At 41.2% G+C, this 20,724-nt stretch overlaps 1 protein-coding gene across 1 annotated transcript in view; it reads left to right on the forward strand.

Annotated features, from left to right (window-relative positions):
- Positions 1–20,724, forward strand: part of TRPC6 (transient receptor potential cation channel subfamily C member 6) — a 245,011-nt gene that overhangs the window by 155,710 nt on the left and 68,577 nt on the right. The window contains exons 6-7 of the mRNA XM_075592440.1: positions 6,382–6,615; positions 6,977–7,241. Of these exons, the coding sequence (XP_075448555.1) occupies positions 6,382–6,615; positions 6,977–7,241 (499 nt within the window). The remainder of the gene's footprint in view (positions 1–6,381; positions 6,616–6,976; positions 7,242–20,724) is intronic.

Below are 20,724 nucleotides of genomic sequence, written 5' to 3' on the forward strand. Positions count from 1 at the left end.
TAAACAGTCCATTGCTTTAATACTGTACAGGCATACCCCGGTTTAAGGACACTCACTTTAAGTACACTCGTGAGTAAGGACATATCGCCCAATAGGCAAATTGCAGCTCACGCATGCGCCGGTCAGCACGTCCTGAACAGCAATACCGGCTCCCTACCTGTACCGAAGCTGTGCGCAAGCGGGGAGACTATAGAGCCTGTTACAAATGCGTTATTTACATCAGTTATGCACGTATATGACGATTGCAGTACATTACATGCATCGATAAGTGGGAAAAGGTAGTGCTTCACTTTAAGTACATTTTCACTTTACATACATGCTCCGGTCCCATTGCGTACGTTAATGCGGGGTATGCCTGTATTGAGATCTTATAATTAAAATACGTACTGTAGCGATAGAGAGTTGATGATTGTGGTTTCATACCAGTGTAGCCCTGTTTCCCCTACCCCTAAGTGAGATTGGGGTGGGTATACCTTCTCCAGCTACTTCTAGGTGTGTTGTGCTGTGACCTGTTGGTGAACAGGAGGGCTGAGTGCTCCGCGGTTGTGTGGAGAGAGCCAGAACAGGGGTGCAGGTTACGTTATTCCTCAGTGGTGCAGCGCCACCAGTCAGCACAGGTTCTCTGCAGGGGCAGCGGATGGGCCATGCTGACACCTTGTTCTTCTTAACAGTAGGCAGCAGACAGTAATTACAATGATGCTGGGTACAACTGGCTTTATTGCAGATAGATTATATCAGACAGCAAATACAGATGCATCCCTTTTCTCTCCTTGTTCCCATCTCCTGGTCAGAGCCCTGACTCAGGCCTGTTCCCCTTCCCTCCCATCCCCTGGTGGGATGGAGGAAGAGGCTCCTCACTCCACAAGTGGAGGAGGATCACACTCCAGACATAACTTCTTCTTCCAGAACTCACTAATTTAGGAGAGTGTCAGAATTTATAACCTGAGATTGGGGGTTGGAACTCTGTCCCATAACAGCACAAGTTGAATACTGATTGGCTATCACTGCTTTTAGATGAACCAAGCAGTATTCTTCTCTCAGGCTGATACTCTCTGGTAGTTGCTAGGCCTGTCCTTGGATACCAGAATTGTGTCCAAGTATGTAATACACACACAGAGCCTAAAGAAGGAATTAACCTTTCCACTGCCTGCACATAACAGGACTGACACTGGAAAGGCCCAGGAAAAAGAAGTAGCGTCCGGAAGGCTAGGCTATACCAGTAAAACAAAATCAACTTGGAAAAGTTTTGTCAGGCATCCAGAGGATTTATTCACCATTTAAGTTGCACACTACAGACCTCCATTCAAATCTCTGCCAAGAATACTTTGACAATAGATGGAAGTTTATTACAGTATCTGTGTCAGTAACTATCCTGCAACATAGCAACATAAAGCAGAAGCTTGGGCAGTAAAGGTTAGTTCATGTCAGAACTAAAATAGCATCAGACTACTAAAGAATCAGAAGTTTAAAGAATAAAACCTATATTTTTTAGAAGGGGAATATCTCCTCCTCTGCTTTAATTCAGTATACCTCATAGAACACATCAGTTTAAATTGCTAATTGGAATGTAGCTGTACTATAGCTCTATAGAAAAGGAATATCTCCTCCTCTGCTTTAATTCAGTATACCTCATAGAACACATCTATTTAGATTGCTAATTGGAATGTAGCTGTACTATACTGTAGCTGTATAGAAGGGGTTCTATAGAACAGGGGAGCACAAGCTTTTTCCCTGCACCCCCATGCCGGCAGTTCCCCTCTCTCTGCGCCCTCCCTCCCCTTACCTCGGCTCCGGTGTCGGCGTCATGATGTCACGTTGCTGACATCACATGACCTCGCTGCGTAATTTGACGTTGTGTTACCATGGCGACGCGTCTAACAAGCCGCCGGAGCCAAGGTAAGTGAGGTTTACAGAGGCCTTTGCCGCTTCCCTGGCACTTAATTTAAGTGGCTTCGGGAAGTGCGCGGGGCCTCTGTAAACCCTGCGCCCTCCGCAGACAGCAGGGGGCGCGCCCCCCAGTTTCCACACAGCTGCTATAGAATGTAGCTCTATAAAAGGGGTTCTGAACTACAGTCCTCAAACCCCCCAACAGGTCAGGATTTTAAGATATCTCAGCTTAAGCACAGAGTCGGAGACTGAGCCTCTGATTGAGCCACCTGTGCTGAAGCAGTGATATCCTGAAAACCTGCCCTGTTGGGGCGGCTTGAGGACAGGAGTTGGCTACCCCTAGCTTAGATTGTTAGCTCTCCATGTCATAGATTCCTTTCCTATTGTCTGATTTTGTTTGTTGCACTTATGGTATTAGAATATCCTGTACTGTCTCTTTTGCAAAGTGATTGGAATATACTGTAGCTGTACTATAGTATAGCGCTATAGTGAGCACTATCTCTCAGACTTTTCTTCTGCAATACTTTTTTTGGCACAGGCGACGAGTTATTGTCACAAGAGGGACCAGCAGAATGTCAGTGATTGTGCTTTCAAGGCTATTAAAGAGGCAGTTCCAGATAAATGTTATCAGCTTAAATGCAATGAAGTGAAGGTTTTACGTGTATGATTCTTTTGAAAAATGTATGTTTTTATTTCCACAGGTTTCTTTGTGTTTTTAGTACCATCTTTATATTGTTTTGGTTAATTGGTGGCCATTTATCAAAGTCTCCTGGCTGCAAAACTGCTCCAACAATTCGGTACAAGTTCATGAAAGGATAAAAGCAAATTGGTTTAAATGGAAATATATTTCCTTTATATATTTGGTGCGGTTTGCCCCATATCTGCAGCAGTGAGACTGATAAATGGCCCCAGTTATTTACAGTATGTACATATATCTTAATTTATATAGCACCCACAGTGCACTCAGCAAAGAGACAAAGAGACAACATAGTACAGGGAATTATAATAATAATACAATAAGCGCAAAAAGTCAGATAATAGGAAAGAAAACCCCTACCTCAGAGACCTTACAGTGTAAGTGATATGTTGGGAGAGTTATGGAGAGAGCAGGTGAGGCTATACGTGCAATAGATGGCAGTGCTTGGCCACAGTGCTTGGTAGGAGTGACGGTGGGCGTGGGATAGTAGCCTTGAGTCCAGGCTATTGAGATGCTTTATTTGAGATTCATTTTAAGGTTGTCTTGAAGGTGGGGAGAGCGGATGCTTGGCATGGACTGAGTGTGATGGAGTTCCACAAGTAAGGTGTAGTGAGGGGAAAGGGTTTAAGGCGAGAGTGAACTGTAGAGGGGAAAGGGGTGAAGAGAAGACAGTTATGGGTGGAGCGCAGGTGACGAGCAGGGGCATAACAAGATATCAGAGCTGATATGTAGGAAGGAGCAGAAGAGTGGATGGTGTTAAAGTATGGTGGAGAAAATTGTAGGTAATCTGAAATTTGATGGGATGCCAGGAGACGGATTTAAGGAGGAGATGAGCAGAGACTGTTTTGGGAGAAAGTTACATTATTCTAGCAGACACATTTTGGATAGATTGGAAAGGAGAAAGTTCTGAGTCAGGGAGGCCTGCTAGCAGTATGTTACACTAATCCATACGGGAAAGGATAAGGGCATGCATTGGAGTTTTAGCAGTAGATTTACAGTAGAAAGAGTGGATCTTGGCAATGTTACGGAAGAAGTAACAAGTTATGTATTGGTTTCTTAATGTGTGTCATTTGGTATGCTCTTCTGAATTTGCCGAATACTGTAGTTTTAGCAGTGTCAACCAGCTAAAGATATACATTTATGGCATTTGGTATTGTATATCTTGAAAACCTTTATTTGTCATCTCAAGCTGGACTGTCATAATATCCAAAAACTTAAAGATAAGATTAATACTTCTTTGGAGTATTCCGGTTATCAGTTATTACATGATTTTGTCTGCTGCACCCTTTAGCTTATATTATTATAACACAGATGAGTTCTAACAAAGCAATAATCATATTACTTATAATTAAGGCTTACTGTTGTAAGTACACCAAAAGAACATCTACAGCAGGCCTGCACAACTCGTAAAGCAAGAAGGGCCGAAATGCTCCAAGGAAAAAAAATTTGGGCCGCACGGGTAAAATCACCATCATCATCATCTCTCCTCCAGCACCTATCATCATCATCATCATCATCCTCATATCTCCCCCATCTATCTCTCATACCCCCATCTCTCCCCCTCACCCACACACATAATACTCCTTCTCCACAAACACACAATACCCCCTGCACACCACACACATCCCACCCCCCTGCACCTCACATCCTTCTCCCCCCCTGCACCTCACATCATTCTCCCCCCCTGTACCACACATCATTCTCCCCCCCTGCACCTCACATCATTCTCCCCCCCTGCACCTCACATCATTCTCCCGCCCTGCACCTCACATCACTCTCCCCCCCTGCACCTCACATCACTCTCCCCCCGCACCTCACACCACTCTCCCCCCCTGCACCTCACACCACTCTCCCCCCTGCACCTCACACCACTCTCCCCCCCTGCACCTCACACCACTCTCCCCCCTGCACCCCACATCACTCTCCCCCCCTGCACCTCACATCACTCTCCCCCCTTGCACCTCCAATCATCCCCCCTGCACCTCCAATCACCCCCCTGCAACTCCAATCACCCCACCTGCACCTCCAATCACCCCCCCCCCTTTGCACCTCCAATCACCCCCCCCCTGCACCTCCAATCACCCCCCCTGCACCTCCAATCACCCCCCCCTGCACCTCCAATCACCCCCCCCTGCACCTCCAATCACCCCCCCTGCACCTCCAATCACCCCCCCATGCACATCCAATCACCCCCCCTGCACCTCCAATCACCCCCCCTGCACCTCCAATCACCCCCCCTGCACCTCCAATCACCCCCCCCTGCACCTCCAATCACCCCTGCACGTCACCCCCTGCACCTCAGATCACCCTTCCTGCACCTCCAATAACCCCCCCTGCATCCCACATCACTCTCCCCCCTGCACCTCACATCACTCTCCCCCCTTGCACCTCCAATCATCCCCCCTGCACCTCCAATCACCCCCCTGCACCTCCAACCACCCTCCCCTGCACCTCCAATGACCCCCCCTGCACCTCCAATGACGCCCCCTGCACCTCCAATGACCCCCCTTACCTCCAATGACCCCCCCTGCACCTCCAATGACCCCCCCTGCACCTCCATAACCCCCCTGCACCTCCAATGACCCCCCCTTCACTTCCAATGACCCCCCCACACCTCCAGTGACCCCCCGCACCTCCAATGATCCCCCCACACCTCCAATGACCCCCCTGCACCTCCAATCACCTCCAATCACCCCCCCTGAACCTCCAATCACCTCCAATCACCCCCCCTGCAACTCCATAACCCCCCTGCACCTCCAATGACCCCCCTTACCTCCAATGACCCCCCCTGCACCTCCAATGACCCCCCCTGCACCTCCATAACCCCCCTGCACCTCCAATGACCCCCCCTTCACCTCCAATAACCCCCCACACCTCCAGTGACCCCCCGCACCTCCAATGACCCCCCCACACCTCCAATGACCCCCCCCTGCACCTCCAATCACCCCCCCTGCACCTCCAATCACCTCCAATCACCCCCCCTGCAACTCCAATCACCCCCCCTGCACCTCCAATCACCCCCCCTTGCACCTCCAATCACCCCCCCCTGCACCTCCAATCACCCCCCCTGCACCTCCAATCACCCCCCTGCACCTCCAATCACCCCCCCGCACCTCCAATCACCCCCCGCACCTCCAATCACCCCCCGTGTACCTCCAATCATCCCCTGCACCTCCAATCACCCCCCTGCACCTCCAATCACCCCCCCCCTGCACCTCCAATCACCCCCCCCTGCACCTCCAATCACCCCTGCACCTCACCCCCTGCACCTCACATCACCCTTCTTGCACCTCCAATAACCCCCCCCTGCACCTCCAATCACACCCCCTGCACCTCCAATCACCCCCCCTGCACCTCCAATCACCCCTGCACCTCCAATCACCCCTGAACCTCACCCCCTGCACCTTACATCACCCTTCCTGCACCTCACATCACCCTTCCTGCACCTCCCCTCCCCTGTACCTCACCTCCCCTGTACCTCACCTCAATGCACCTCACCTCAATGCACCTCACATCACCCCCGGGACCGCGGGGAATCGCCGCCATTTTTTTTTTTTAAAGTTTTTTTTTTTTTTAAATCTCATCGGGGGCCGCACAGAGAGGCCGGGCGGGCCGCATGCGGCCCATGGGCCATATGTTGTGCAGGCCTGATCTACAGTAATTGATCTATTGCAGACAGATTTGCATTACAAGCTCCTAATTGTACTTTCGTCTGTTACATTTTGTGTTAGGTGTGTGAGGATGTTTGGAAATTATTTTTGAAATGGCATTATCACTAACTAGTTCTACTCTTACAGGTATGATATGGTCGGAATGTAAAGAAATTTGGTCGCAAGGTCCCAGGGAATATTTATTTGAACTGTGGAATATTCTTGATTTTGGAATGCTAGCAATCTTTGCAGCTTCCTTCATAGCAAGGTTTATGGCATTTTGGCATGCTTCCCAAGCCCAAAATTATGTTGATGATGATGAGAACATCAAGGACTTGGCATATGCAACACTGCCTCCTGAAATTCAATACTACACTTTTGGTGAGTCTGTTGTAGCCTCTTATTTAGAGACATGTATTACTATTTGCTACAGGAGAATTATATTTTGTTTTGTCAGAGCTCAGTCTTTTTAAATGCTTAAGGAGGTGATTAAAAGGATATGATCATTTTAAATTACTTTAGCAACATGACCTATAGACTATATACAACAGTGTGGTGTAATAATAGTTTACAAAGAAATTACCAAAAAATAATGACATTTCAATGCAAATATACCTCATTTGAAAGTTCTACTAAGACGAGTAACCCACTACAAAATATTCTACATATCTCTGTAAATTGTCAGCATTTCTGAATGATTCCGTTTTTAGTTCTGACTATCTTTACCCTTTTTCTCTTTTAGCCAGAATAAAATGGTTGCCGTCAGATCCTCAGATTATATCCGAAGGCCTCTATGCAATTGCTGTCGTTTTAAGTTTCTCCAGAATTGCCTACATTTTACCAGCAAATGAAAGCTTTGGACCACTACAAATATCACTTGGAAGAACTGTAAAAGACATCTTTAAGTTCATGGTTATATTTATCATGGTGTTTGTGGCCTTCATGATTGGAATGTTTAATCTATATTCCTACTATCGTGGAGCCAAACAAAATGATGCCTTTACCACGTAAGTATTTGTCTGTTGGCTCATTTGATAAAACATTGTGTGTTAAAGTAGCATTGTAATTACAGCTGCCACTGAATCCAATGGAAACTGTCATTATACTCTAATGAAATAAGTTGTGTTTTCTGGGGGAACAATGTCATATGCCACATTTGTAACTTAAAGACAAGTACAATTTTGACATTTGAAACTAATACAAAGTACAATTCATTTAATATATGCAGTTACAATCAAGAAAGATACATACTGTAGTTTTACTATGATATGAAACCATTTAATAAAAGGTTATTGGCACAGCAAAGATATGAATGCACTAGTAATGTATATTTATTATTTTTTGTTATGCACAAAGTACAAGTACAGTTTTTCCCATTGAACATGTCTTTTTTTTATCTGTAATTACTTTTCAAAGCAAAAGGATACTGCTAGTGGAGGGAGAGTAGGTATGAGCCTGGGGGAGGAAGAGTAGGTGTGAGCATGTGGGGGTGGAGCCCAGAGGAGGGATCAGGACCATGTGCACACCCCTTCAAATAAAAACATAACATTTATTTATGCTTATGTAGCACCATACTGTATGATTACATAAAGTGAGAGATTTTCAATAAGGTACTTTTTAGGATTATTTTTAAATTGTATCACTTATGTTTTTGTTCCAATTGTAATTCATCTACACTGATTTTTTTTACTTCTTATACAAGGGCAACCTTATCCAAAGATTCAAAATTAAAAGATGGGGGTCAAGCTCTAGATTTATCCTCTAGTAAGGGTTTTTTTCCTTATTTTTTTGGAACAATTAAGAATAAAGGTTAATTTTTTTAAAGCGGTCTGCTTTTTTTAAGAGTGCAACATAAAAGGATACTGTTCTATAACCAGTTACTCATTCTGAATCAAAAGAGAAATGTTGTATTTGAGTTAGAAAGGGTTATGTTTTGCATATGAGAAGTCCGAGTGATTGGAATCACGCATGCTCTATTGGAGAAGACAGATGAAGAAGGGTTTGTTTTGCCTTTAGAAGTGCAAGTCACAAGTCACATCTTGCTGAACATTGACATCCCACAGATGGTAGTATCTAAAGGAAGCAGAAGAATGTCCAAGTATTTGATAAATACTTTAAAAAATGCTTATAAGATATCAAGTGTTACAGCAAAATATGGATACAAATAATACAAATTATGTTACATGATTGAGTAGAGTTTTTCGGCACCAAATATGGAGGTAGTGTAGCCACTTTTACAAATCAGGCCTCTGAATAGTGGAATTAACAATGTAATAATAAACCATGAAATTTATGTTTTTGCTGTGGACTGTATGCTGGAGAGTGAGGCATTAAGGCAGCTGGTTACACTACTGAATTTGCAGGACAGCCAAATTCGAGGAGAATGTGTTGGACAGTCTGTCAAGGCATGAAATTGCATATGGACGATAGAGAAAATGTGTAGCTTACTTATTTTTACTAACGTATGTTTACTGTAGTTTTACTTATTCAAACTCAGACCATTTGTTTTGCAGTGGTAAATAGAATTATAGGACCTAAAGCGCATAGGAGAGATAGAAAAAGAAAAAAACAAAACATAGTGTAATCTGTATATAGTATAGGCAAAAAATCCTGCTATAAATTATTGCACTCACAAGATAATAAATCAATATCAGCAAAATTGATTAATCTTAGCTGATCAGTAATATTGAAAAGGTCCTCTCCGTCAGGGTCAGCTGGACACCACGTTAAGGATGTAACTGCTAGGCCTCACCAAACCATGCAAACCAGCTCAGCTCACAGAGGAATTATTAGGATAAGGAAAGAAAGGATTGTACAAATGTACAAACAATTGAATAAGCTAAAAAACACACACATAAAAAGATATATCCGCCGGAGTCACTGCATACACCAGACGAATCCTCCGACGTGCTTAGGCCAGAGAACGTTCCGCGCTCCTCACCCACGGTCTTGTCGCACGGTTGTACCATGGCTCACAGGGGGCTTTGGTACCTCAAAGAACAACCCGTGTCCTTCTCCGTCGGCGCCTACGTAAACCTGGATCACTTCCGTGTCACGTGAGAACACAACTCACGTCTTGCGAGACAACCGTTGGATCATCACAGTCATTCAGCAATACTGCATACAAGTCCTCCAGGGGATTCTTTAGCACATACCAGAGTTCACGTCCTCTACCCAACTAGTTTCGCCTATTTGGCTTCGTCAGAGGCATGTCATGGAGCTGCTAACCCTCTCCCTACTTATACTCTTTCTAATTAATAGGAAAATAGGCAAGCAATTGAATCAAATACTGACAACGGTGAAACTAAATACAAAAATTTTAAATATATAAAGTACACTAGGTCTATTAATCAGATCCATAACATATATTCCTTTACAGACTAGAATGATCTCATGCATTTTAATTAGATAGTCAATTCTAATGGACTAGGAACAATGAAATTACCACCTCCTATGATAGTATAAATTCAATAATGAGATTTAATTAAGCAAGCAATTCAAAGAGATCTCTGAGAAGGATACCAAATCGTGTGATTTTTTGCTTATATTATGTTTTGTTTTTTCTTTTTCTATCTCTCCTGTGCGATTTAGGTCCTATTTTTTTCCCCTACAACATTAAATTTCTCTCTGGGTGAGAGCTTGGGTTACCTGCAGGGAGAGTTAGATTTAGCTCATATAGGCATTTGTGTTCTTTCTGTAAAGTGTTAATTGTTCGCGCAGTTCTATTATTTTTTAAGTAAATAAAATTATAGCAGCATTTTATAGATATATAGATTTTATGGACAGACAATACAGTTGCTTATGATTGGCTGAAGCCTGTCTTTATTTTTCCAGAAGGTAACACAGATCTAATTTTGTATGTGGTAATGCACAGAAAAAGAACTGGAGGTCAACACCACATACATTCCCCAATCATAATAGTTTGCAAAGACATATGGAAATGGCAACAGAAAGTCTAATATTAAACAATGTATACAGTACATGAACATAAAAAGCGTGTTCAAACGCTATAATATTGTATCTACACAGACAGATGCCATTATTCGATTATTTCTCGGCGCCATTTTCGAAAAGTCTGCTGTGTTCCACATGGTATTCATTCGTTAATCTTCTGTGAAGGCTGTCAATCACACACATGTTTACCCTTGTTGATTTTCCATGATGAATGTGATTGTGATTTGTTTGGGTACAGTTCTGCGTGTTTCCGTCAGATGGCAAAAGTGAATCCCTTTGCACAGGGCAACCAGTGAGTTGTGTGTAGTCAATTTGCAGGTGTTTAAAAACTAGATAAAAAGAGTGGCCACAACAGTCATTCATTGTAAATTGACCTTGCTCGCTGAAGACATTATCAAATGTAGATGTTTCATAATTAAAATCTCTACAGTAAACACAATGCTTGTCCTGTTATCTTACATTGCTATCCCTGCAATTGCCGACTGGACATCATGTCAAATCATGTCAAGTCCTTATACCAAACCACAATGTAGTTACGCATTTCTCATATTTTCTGCAATTAATGCTGGAACAGATAAGAAGGCGACTTTAGCAGAGAATTAACCAATTTAAATAAATTTATATTTAATCAATATAAGATTGAGAAAATAACTACATTTGCAAACAATTCAAACAGTTGTTTTCTAATCCTTCACGATCATCCGTGCAATACTGTAAGACAGACCAGAGTTGAATCTAACCTCCCCCCCCACCCTCACAAAGCAACGGCATGTGACTACAGTTCTGTAGCTATCTGAAAGTCTAAGATGGTTTCATAATTTGTCTGCTGGTATAGAAATGTACATTTCCTTGTTTCTCACGCATGTGCATTGTGAACTAGTGTACAATAGAAAGCCTTCACTGCTAATCAGACTTACAGTGCTGTACAAATCCAATGTAAACAAAAAAAATTAAAGTAACTTTTTTTTAGAGAAGGAGAAAATAATTGTGAGCTGTAAACAAAACATTATGCGATGCATTTTTTAAAATACTTATTTAATTATTACATTTATAAAATCACTACGTTTTTATTTCTCTATGATTCTTCAAGGGACTGAAACATTTTGTTTATATTTTCCAACATTTCAAATGATTTCTTTCAACTGTAATCCTGCACGCTCATCACAGCATTATGTAAAGGTACACCAAGATGAAATATTTTAGTTGCACCCACAAAACCAAGGAAAAGGCATTGGACTCGTTATTACCTCCCCGGCCGATCCAGGACATTCACACAGAAAGACACATTACGTATGCTTCGGGTCTTGCATGGCTGACAAGAAGACCTACCCTGTAAATTGGCTAGAATGACTTCACAAGGCATATCCTTTTTTTTTTCTCGAGAAGGGATTCATAAATGAGTGATTTGAAGAGACACTTTATGTAATGCTTTTTAAAAAAAATATTTCATCAATTTCAACATTGTTCAAATCACAACATTATTATTTTAGTAATGAGGTAGCTTCTTTCTGTATAATTGGGCTTTGCAGGTGTCATTTATTTGGGCAAGAATATTTTATCAAGTTTTACACGGTCAACCCAGAATTACACAATTCTCCCCCTCCCCCACACCTCCCTCAGTAAACCGAGCAAAAGGCATTTGGCTCCTTAACACCTCCACTCCCCCTGGCCATGGGACCTTAAACAAGAAAGTAACATTATGTTTGAGCCTTTTGTTCTTGGCTGAGAATTTACTTTGCCTGATTTCACACGCATGCGCATGCCTGAGAAGTCCTGCACACTACCTACAATAACTTCACTGCCAAAGTGAAATTCAAGTCCAAAAAAAAAAAAGTCATATATTTTTTTCTCGAGTAGGCCTTAATAAGAGTGATTTTAGGGAAAACTTTGTTATGCATTTTTTCTCATATTTTATAATTGTTTACATTTATAAAATCATTACATTTTTATTTCTCTATGAAGTGGCATTTTGCGTTAAAATTAGACCTTGCATGTGTAATTAATTTGGGGAAAAAATCATTAGTATTTTTTGAAGGGGGAATTCTATTCAATACCTTCAACTTTGGGTAGGCTTGGCCTGCTTACAGTATCATATTGTTTATGGAAATATCACACACATGTTACAGTAATAACTTTTATTTTATTTTACAATAGTTCAAATGATTTCTTCAACTTTAATCCTGCAGGCTCATCACAGCATTATGTTCACCAAGATAACTTTTGGCTAGTTTTGGCTAATATGGTTTTTAATTCCATGTGGTTTAGCTGAGTCACCTAAACCGGTCTAAACAACCTTTTGTCATTGAGAGAGGGGGGATTAGGACAAACTATTGACTGTTATTATGCACACGGTACAATAAGATTGTACATCCCCCCCCTTACATAAGTGTTACATCTGTGAAAAGAAAAAAAATGGCTGCAGGATTAGTGAATTGAAGGCCTTGACTGGTTAACAAAAAGCCACACAAAACGAATAAATGACAGTATAACTTGCCATACATCTAAACTATAGTGAATTTTTAAATAAAATAGTTAATACACACATGTCTAATACAAATAATATACATACAAGTATATATAAATTAAGTATATATAAAGTGGAGAGTAAGCGCAGACATAAAATGGTTAACGTCCCATTACCTTTCATAGAAGGCTAACATTAATCAGGTTATTGTCAGTACCATACTTACCTGTACTATACTTACTGTACCTGTATTTACCTTACTTCAGTACAGCACAGTACTGTACCTTACTACATGCCGGTGGCATTCCCATTACGCTCTAAAAGAATGGGCAAAACGCTGCTAATAGTGTCTATGTAGTTGTTGCATCTTTGTAAAGTCAGTATGTCATTCCAGAAACTCATTATTCCTTGAATTAATTCCTCGTTTTTGGACGGTTAAACAACCTTTCTTATATGATCCTTCAGCTCATGCCATACCAGTTCAATAAGGTTCAAATCTGGTGATCTTGAATGGGAGCGGAAAAAAATGGTGAATTAGTTGAACAGATACAAACAGTTTAAAACAATGAGAACAAGTTAATGTAAACTTACTCCAGTGACGTCTTAACCCAGTTGATAACGCTGGAAAGAATATAGGTACCAGAGGCGGTAAGTGTAGGGTCATTGTCCTGGAATAACTGTAACCACTAGATGGAAATTATGCCTAATGTATTCAATAATATGGGTGACTATTTGCTCTTTGATAAATACTTTGTCCATGATTCCTGGAAGAAGAGAAGAAAAAATTATGTTGAAACTGAACATTAGGGTACAGAATACACTACAGTTGTACTGTACAGTACATAAGGCTACAGCATGTAACTTTGTACATTATTTTACCCTCAAATATGATGATGCATTCTGGTCCACGTCTAGAGGTCGCACCCCACACATGCATCTTCACTGGTTGCTTGGGATGCGGCTTCAGAGATAGGCGTCCTTTTTTGTGGAAGGCAAAAGTGGCAAATCTCCCTAGAGCTACAGTTGTCTTTTCAGAAAAGATGACATCCTGAAAATCTCGCAACTTTCGATCCATGCCCATGCTTGGTTCACTCTTTTTACCTTGTTGGCATCCCTTATCATTGGATACGCTCTGTCAAGACAAGGAAGAATTTTACAGGTACAGTAAAACCACACATTTAACTACAGTACAGTAGTGTGCAGAACAACACTTTTCCTGTACTGTCCTAACTTAGTCACAGTTCTGTCACTTGCATACTACAGTATTGCATTATACTATACTTTATTACAGTAAGACACCTACTTGACACGTCCATATTTCCTTCCCAATTGGTGTCTCATCACCCTGATGCTGATCTTAGATGCCGTGATATTGTGACCGTTCTCTAGAACAATCTAGACTCTTGCTACACAGCGCTCATCATTAGCCTTGCTGATTTCGTCCACCAGTCTAACAGTTTAAAGGAAAAGAGAAGAATTTGAGTAATGAAAGTAAAGAGAAAAAAAAACATTTTATATTTTCTTCTCAACATACGGTAGTGCAGTAATTGCTTGGGCCTAAATCAATTGAAAAGAAAACAAGTAAACAAAAACATGCTTCTTGATTTTCAAGAAGCTTTTTGAGTAATACAGTATTTGCAGAAAGAAACCAAAAATACTTACTCTGTTGTGACTGGGGGTCTTCGCTTTACACTTTTTTTCCTGACCATGGGCATGATAGCTGACAGATGCTCATCCAGAAACGCCCAGCTCACCTGCTCCTGCACCCAGCAATGCCGATGTAAGTCCCGAAGACCCTAGCTCACCTCCTCCAGCACCCAGCCATGCAGATGTTAGTCCGTGTGACACCAGCACTTTTTGCACCAGATCCAGCTCGGTCGCCCACATGCTGGATGTTTTCAGTGGTATCGAAATCACTGACAACTCAACAGAGCAATACAGGGACCGAATAGAGGCCAAGATGGGTCGTCTTTTGGAGACCATGGTGAATATGGATAGGTGCATATGTGTTCATCTGAATAAGATGGAGAGGAACATTGCTGGTCTCTATTCTTTGCTTGGAGTCCCTGCCCCTGTATGTCCAAAGAAGGAGCAGGAGGGTGGCCTTGATGCGCCTTATTCTCCCATGGAGGAATCGCATACCCCCCTTCACCCCTGTGCACCCTCTCAATCCCTGGATTTGACCTTCACGGTGCCAACACCAAGCACACCACGGGGCCCCCCACGCTCGCCCCTTCCGTGTCCAGAATACATGTATACCCTTCTGTTGGAGGAGATGGCAGCCCCGGTAAGTGCTAGACAACGACAGGAGGAAAGTCTTTTCCTCGACCATCTACCCCCCCACGCTGCCAGAAGCACATCTGCTCCAGAACCCAGGATTGTACTGCTCGCAGACATCACCCTGTTAAACCTGCCCCAGGTCTACCACAGAAAAATGCCCAGTTCATCTTTAAACACCCCGTCAGTTTTGAGCTGTACAGCGAGTGGACCCAAAATGTCAATTATGAAGGCAATAAATACAAGAAGGCTCTTCCAGGAAATTTAAGGAGAACAATTATGAAGGAAGTGAAGTGCAATTTTAAAGCTACGAGTCGTCTTATGAAAACCGTGAGAGACAGCATCAATAGCCTTTTGAGGCATACAAGGGCTCTTCCCTGGAGGTCCATTGACTTTTGGATGACTACTACTGATACAACGGCCGTTATTCGAACACTTCACGCGTCATATACATCGGAATCCCAATTTGAAACCGCGGGATGAATTCCAGCCTTCCCGCACTAAGATGCGAGCTCGGAAAGAGCAGAAAAATTAATTTTAGTGTTCTGGCTTTTAAAAACATGAAATTGGCACAGTAGCACAGAACTGTACACAGTACAATTCATCCATTTTATTGCAAACGAAGAAACAGAATCATGAAATTCAAACATAACATCCGCGATAAGTGCCGGTGCCTGGGGCGATTGGCCATGTTCATGCTGCGTGGGGAACAGCAGAGAACTCAAAAAAGGCGCTGAGGTGTGTTCGAATAACGGTCGCTGCATCAGTAGTAATAACTTTATTTACAAATAAAGATGCGCCGCCAATGTTTTTAATCTTAAAAAAAGAACAGTTGATTTTTTAAAATTATTTCAGTGTTTAATGCTTATTTTCTGTTTGCATGTCTGGAGCTGGGCAAAGACAATGTGCCATTAAGAATCTCACAGAAATGTTGTGGCAACGTTGAGGCATGTTGAGGCATTTACTGTGAGACGGCCCCAGAATTTTCCAGGCAAGTGTTCTAATACTGGTGGCTGCATCTGTATATACACTGCCAGTAGAACTGTACTACTGTAAAGCAGATACTGTACTATACATTCTCACATGCTCACCTTGAGAAATGCAGTATTGGACTGCCGAAACGTTGGTTTTCATGGCACATTAAGTCTTTGTTGCTGATTAAGACCGTGTGTCTGCTTCTTTACTACCTACTAGAAATGTGATGACACACATATGCGTTTCAACAAGGTTCCAATTTGACATACACACATGTGCAGAAATGTGATGACACATATATGCGTTTCAACAAGTTACAATTTGACATACACGCGTGTGCAGAAAGGATATGACACGCCTATGCATTTCAACAAGGTTCCAATTTGACATACACACATGCGCAGAAATGTGATGACACGTACAGTATATGCGTTTCAACAAAGTTCCAATTTAACATAAACGCATGTTACATAGTTACATAGTAGATGAGGTTGAAAAAAGACGTAGGTCCATCAAGTTCAACCTAAGCTATATTTAGATAACAGATACTTTATCCTAAATCTATACTTACTTACTGATCCAGAGAAAGGCAAACAAAAAACCCCAGTGTCATATCATCCAATGATATCTCATAAGGAGAAAAATAAATTCATTCCTGACTTATTTGGTTTATCCCTGTATACCTTTCCCATCTAAAAAGATGTCCAACCTTTTTTTGAACAAATCTATTGTATCTGCCATCACAGTCTCCATGGGTAATGAATTCCACATTTTAATTGCCCTTACTGTATAGAACCATTTCCTTTGTTGCTGGTGAAATCTCCTTTCCTCCAACCGTAAGGGATGGCCCCGAGTCCTTTGTACTGCCCGTGGGATGAATAGTTATTTTGAAAACTCCTTGTATTGTCCCCGAATATATTTGTATATAGTTATCATATCCCCTCTTAGACGCCTCTTTTCTAATGTAAATAAATCTAATTTAGCTTGCCTCTCCTCATAAGTTAGATAGTCTATCCCCTTTATTTATTTGGTGGCTCTTCTCTGCATTCTCTCTAGTTCCATAATGTCTTTTCTTAGGATTGGTGCCCAAAATTGTACTCCATATTCAAGGTGTGGTCTTACTAATGCTTTGTAAAGGGGCATAATTATATTTACTTCCCTTCCATCCATTGCCCGTTTGATGCAAGATAAGATCGTGTTTGCCTTTGCAGCTACTGCATGACTTTGGGCACTATTGCTAAGCCTGCTGTCTACAAGCACTCCTAAATCCTTCTCCATCAAGGATTCCCCCAATATATCTCCATTTAATTTGTAAGTCGCCATTTTATTCTTGCATCCCAAATGCATAACCTTACATTTATCTGTATTAAACCTCATCTGCCATTTACCTGCCCACGTTTCCAGTCTCTCTAAGTCCTTCTGAAGAGAAATTACATTCTGCTCTGATTCTATTACCTTACACAAATTAGTATCATCAGCAAAGATGGAGACTTTGCTCTCGATGCCAACCTCAAGGTCATTAATAAACAAGTTATAAAGCAGGGGTCCCAGTACGATCCCTGAGGTATTCCACTCACGACTTTAGCCCAACCTGAAAAAGTTTCATTTATGACAACCCTCTGTTGTCTGTCCTTTAACCAGTTTTCAATCCAGGTGCATATATTATTACAGAGTCCAATTTTCTTTATATTGTTCACCAACCTCTTGTGTGAAACCGTATTAAAAGCCATTGCAAAATCTAAGTAGACCACATCAACTGCATTACCCTGGTCTAAATTCCTACTTACCTCCACAAAGAAACAAATAAGGTTAGTTTGGCATGATCTATCCTTCATAAATTCATGCTGACTATTACTAATAATTTGGTTTTCCATTAGGTATTCCTGAATATTATCCCTTATTATACCTTCAAGTAGTTTACCCACTATTGAAGTCTGTCTTACAGGTCTGTAATTTCCCGGTTGTGATCTAGCTCCCTTTTTTAAGATAGGCACCACATCTGCTTTACGCCAATCTTGTGGTACTGAGCCTGTGGAAATGGAGTCCTTGAATATTAAATATAATGGTTTGGCTATTTCTGAATTTGACTCCTTGAGAACTCTTGGATGTATGCCATCGGGCCCTTGTCCCTTATTTACTTTATTTTTTTCAAGCTGGCTGTTAACTTCCTCAGTTAACCATTTGTTCATTAATATGGAGGTTGTGTCTTTCTCCTGTAGCACTACTATTGAACTTGATTCTTCCCTGGTAAATACAGAGGCAAAGAATTTGTTTAATACCTCTACTTTTTCCTTATCTTCAATAATCTGCCTACCCATCTCACACTGTAAGGGATTAAATATTTTACATTCGGAAAGAGAGCGAAGTTGTATTTTTGTATTATTCATTTTAACTTTTTTTATCCAGCCAAATTAAACATTTAATTAGTTAAAAATACTTTTTGTTGTGTGTGTTCATATTTTAAATCTTCTACAGTTTTGAGAATTTTTGTATGGCTAAAAGCTAAGGAGCCTCAGAAAGAACTGCCTTCCCATGTACTGTACTGTATACAGTATGAACTCATATTTTTAAGCTTCAAATTACAAGTACTGTACAGGAATAAAAGACTGGTTGATTTGCAATTAGATTTTTTAAGACTACAACTCGCGATCGCCCACTTGAGTTTCTTGACGGTATTGCAGACAATGCTAAAATGCAATTTTCTGCACTCGATCAAAACACTAGTAAACTCGCATCTTAACGCAGGAAAATTTCAAGAAATCTCAAACCAATACCAATAACGGCCGCTGCATCTGTACTTCCCATGAGATTACCTAAAACCAGAGGCACAGTAGTATTTATATTTGTGTTATGCCTATATAAATATGACATGCCACTGACATTTTATGGGGTATATTAGCTTTTACATGATGCACTATATAAATAGACGTGTTCATTGTTAAGATTATTCATGTATAATATCAAATTATAACTTATTATTTGACTTTTACTTTACTTTATCCTAAAAGCACTTGAAATGACACTAAACACATATTGAACTGCATGGATAAATCAGGAACATATGTGTGTGATTTTCTTCTTCGCAATTTCTAATATACAGATGTAGCAGGCTTTATTACCCCTGTTAACATAGAATACTGCATCAAATATATTGCGGTATTGCGCCCGTGAATTAAGGATATATAATGACAGCTTTATCATTCTTTTCAATAGCACCATGTTAAAACTTAAATACCACAGTATTATTTAATGCAATGCATCATGTTAACGAGTAATAACGTCTGCTACATCTGTATGATATAGAGATCGCATTTCTTAGCTCTGTTATTAACATATTGCTCTGAAACGTCACTCGACACAATATTCAAAATGATGAGTTCTTTTTTTAATCAAGTTATTGTAGTTAATTTATTAGTATTCTTTGTAATTCCCCTTCGGATAAGTAAATATTTATCAAAGAAAAGTGCCAATGATATACAGATGGAGTCTCCGGATCCGGCACGCTCCCCAGGGACGCTCCATGATTCTCTCTGACAGTGATTTTGTGCTCCTCCCGCATTCACCCTCTATTTCTTGAAAAAAAGCTAGGTGGATCACACAACGTAGGGGCGAGGTGTTCCCGCACGGGAGCCACACGGGGGTCAGCCAGAACCGGAGAGTTCATCTGTACAATACTTAGTTTCATTTGTTTGAAAGCCACACCCTTGAGCTTCATGGTCAGTGAATGTTTTGCCATACAGGTGTAATCTTTCTGTGGTTCTTCGGCATGCTCTTTTTCAATTCTCAGACTACTAATAGCTCCTATAGTACTTTGGCGCAATGCTAGCACTTCACTTGTACCCTAATATTACTCACTATATACTTACTCACTAAATAAGTATCTTCCAACTTCTCTCCTTTTTCTACACATTTGAAATGGACTCCATATCACTTTAAAATTCAAGAAGAAATACATTTCACCCCACACCATAGATCACTTCCAGCTTTATCGTTTAAATTGCTTCCCCGTGTCCCTCTCTTGTACTTCCTCTCTATCACTGTTCTCGAGTAGCTTGTTGACCACCTAATATTGTTGTGTTAATCTTGCATATTTTCCATACAATAATACACAAAGAGCACATCGCTCGCCAAACAAACAGTCAAACATAAACATAAACTACCCGGTGCATGGGAGAAATGAAATAGCATGAAACACACAAATAATCACAAGGATTAAGTAAAACCACCACTAGTTGCACTCAAGGTAGATAACACTGCAGGTTAGGGTTAGGTGTCATCTCAATGGAAGACAAAAACAGCCTAATCCCTCAGTGGGGTCAGCCGCAAAAGATCACACTCAAAATAAAAATAATAAATTTTTAATAAACACTTTGAAATTAAAACCCGACGAAACACCATAAGAATGCATAGAAATGCATGGAATAAAATCCCCAAGTATATGGAGGTGAGAGAAATAGGCAGTGTATTAACATATCTAAAGCCTGGCTCACTCAGACAGATAATAATGAAGCTGTCCACTCATGAAGAGTCTCACACAAGCTATGTGTGAGGATGTGAGAGCACAAACTGTGCAAAGTATACACCAACCGAATAATGCTTATAACTCCCAAAAGACACAATATAGATAATCCGTTAGGTAAGTATACGACCTGATATCGTGTGTTGTGCATATATTAGTGAACAGCTGCAGCCCTGGGAAATATCCAGAGCTGGTCTCGCCTCCAAACACCAACCATGTGAGCGTCAACGTGATGACGTCATGGCTAGGCACATAAATGACATACACCAGGGAGATGCTTCCAATTTACGTTTCATGGGCA

This window comes from Ascaphus truei, chromosome 3 (genome assembly GCF_040206685.1).
Source record: "Ascaphus truei isolate aAscTru1 chromosome 3, aAscTru1.hap1, whole genome shotgun sequence".
Classification (NCBI taxonomy): Eukaryota; Metazoa; Chordata; class Amphibia; order Anura; family Ascaphidae; genus Ascaphus; species Ascaphus truei.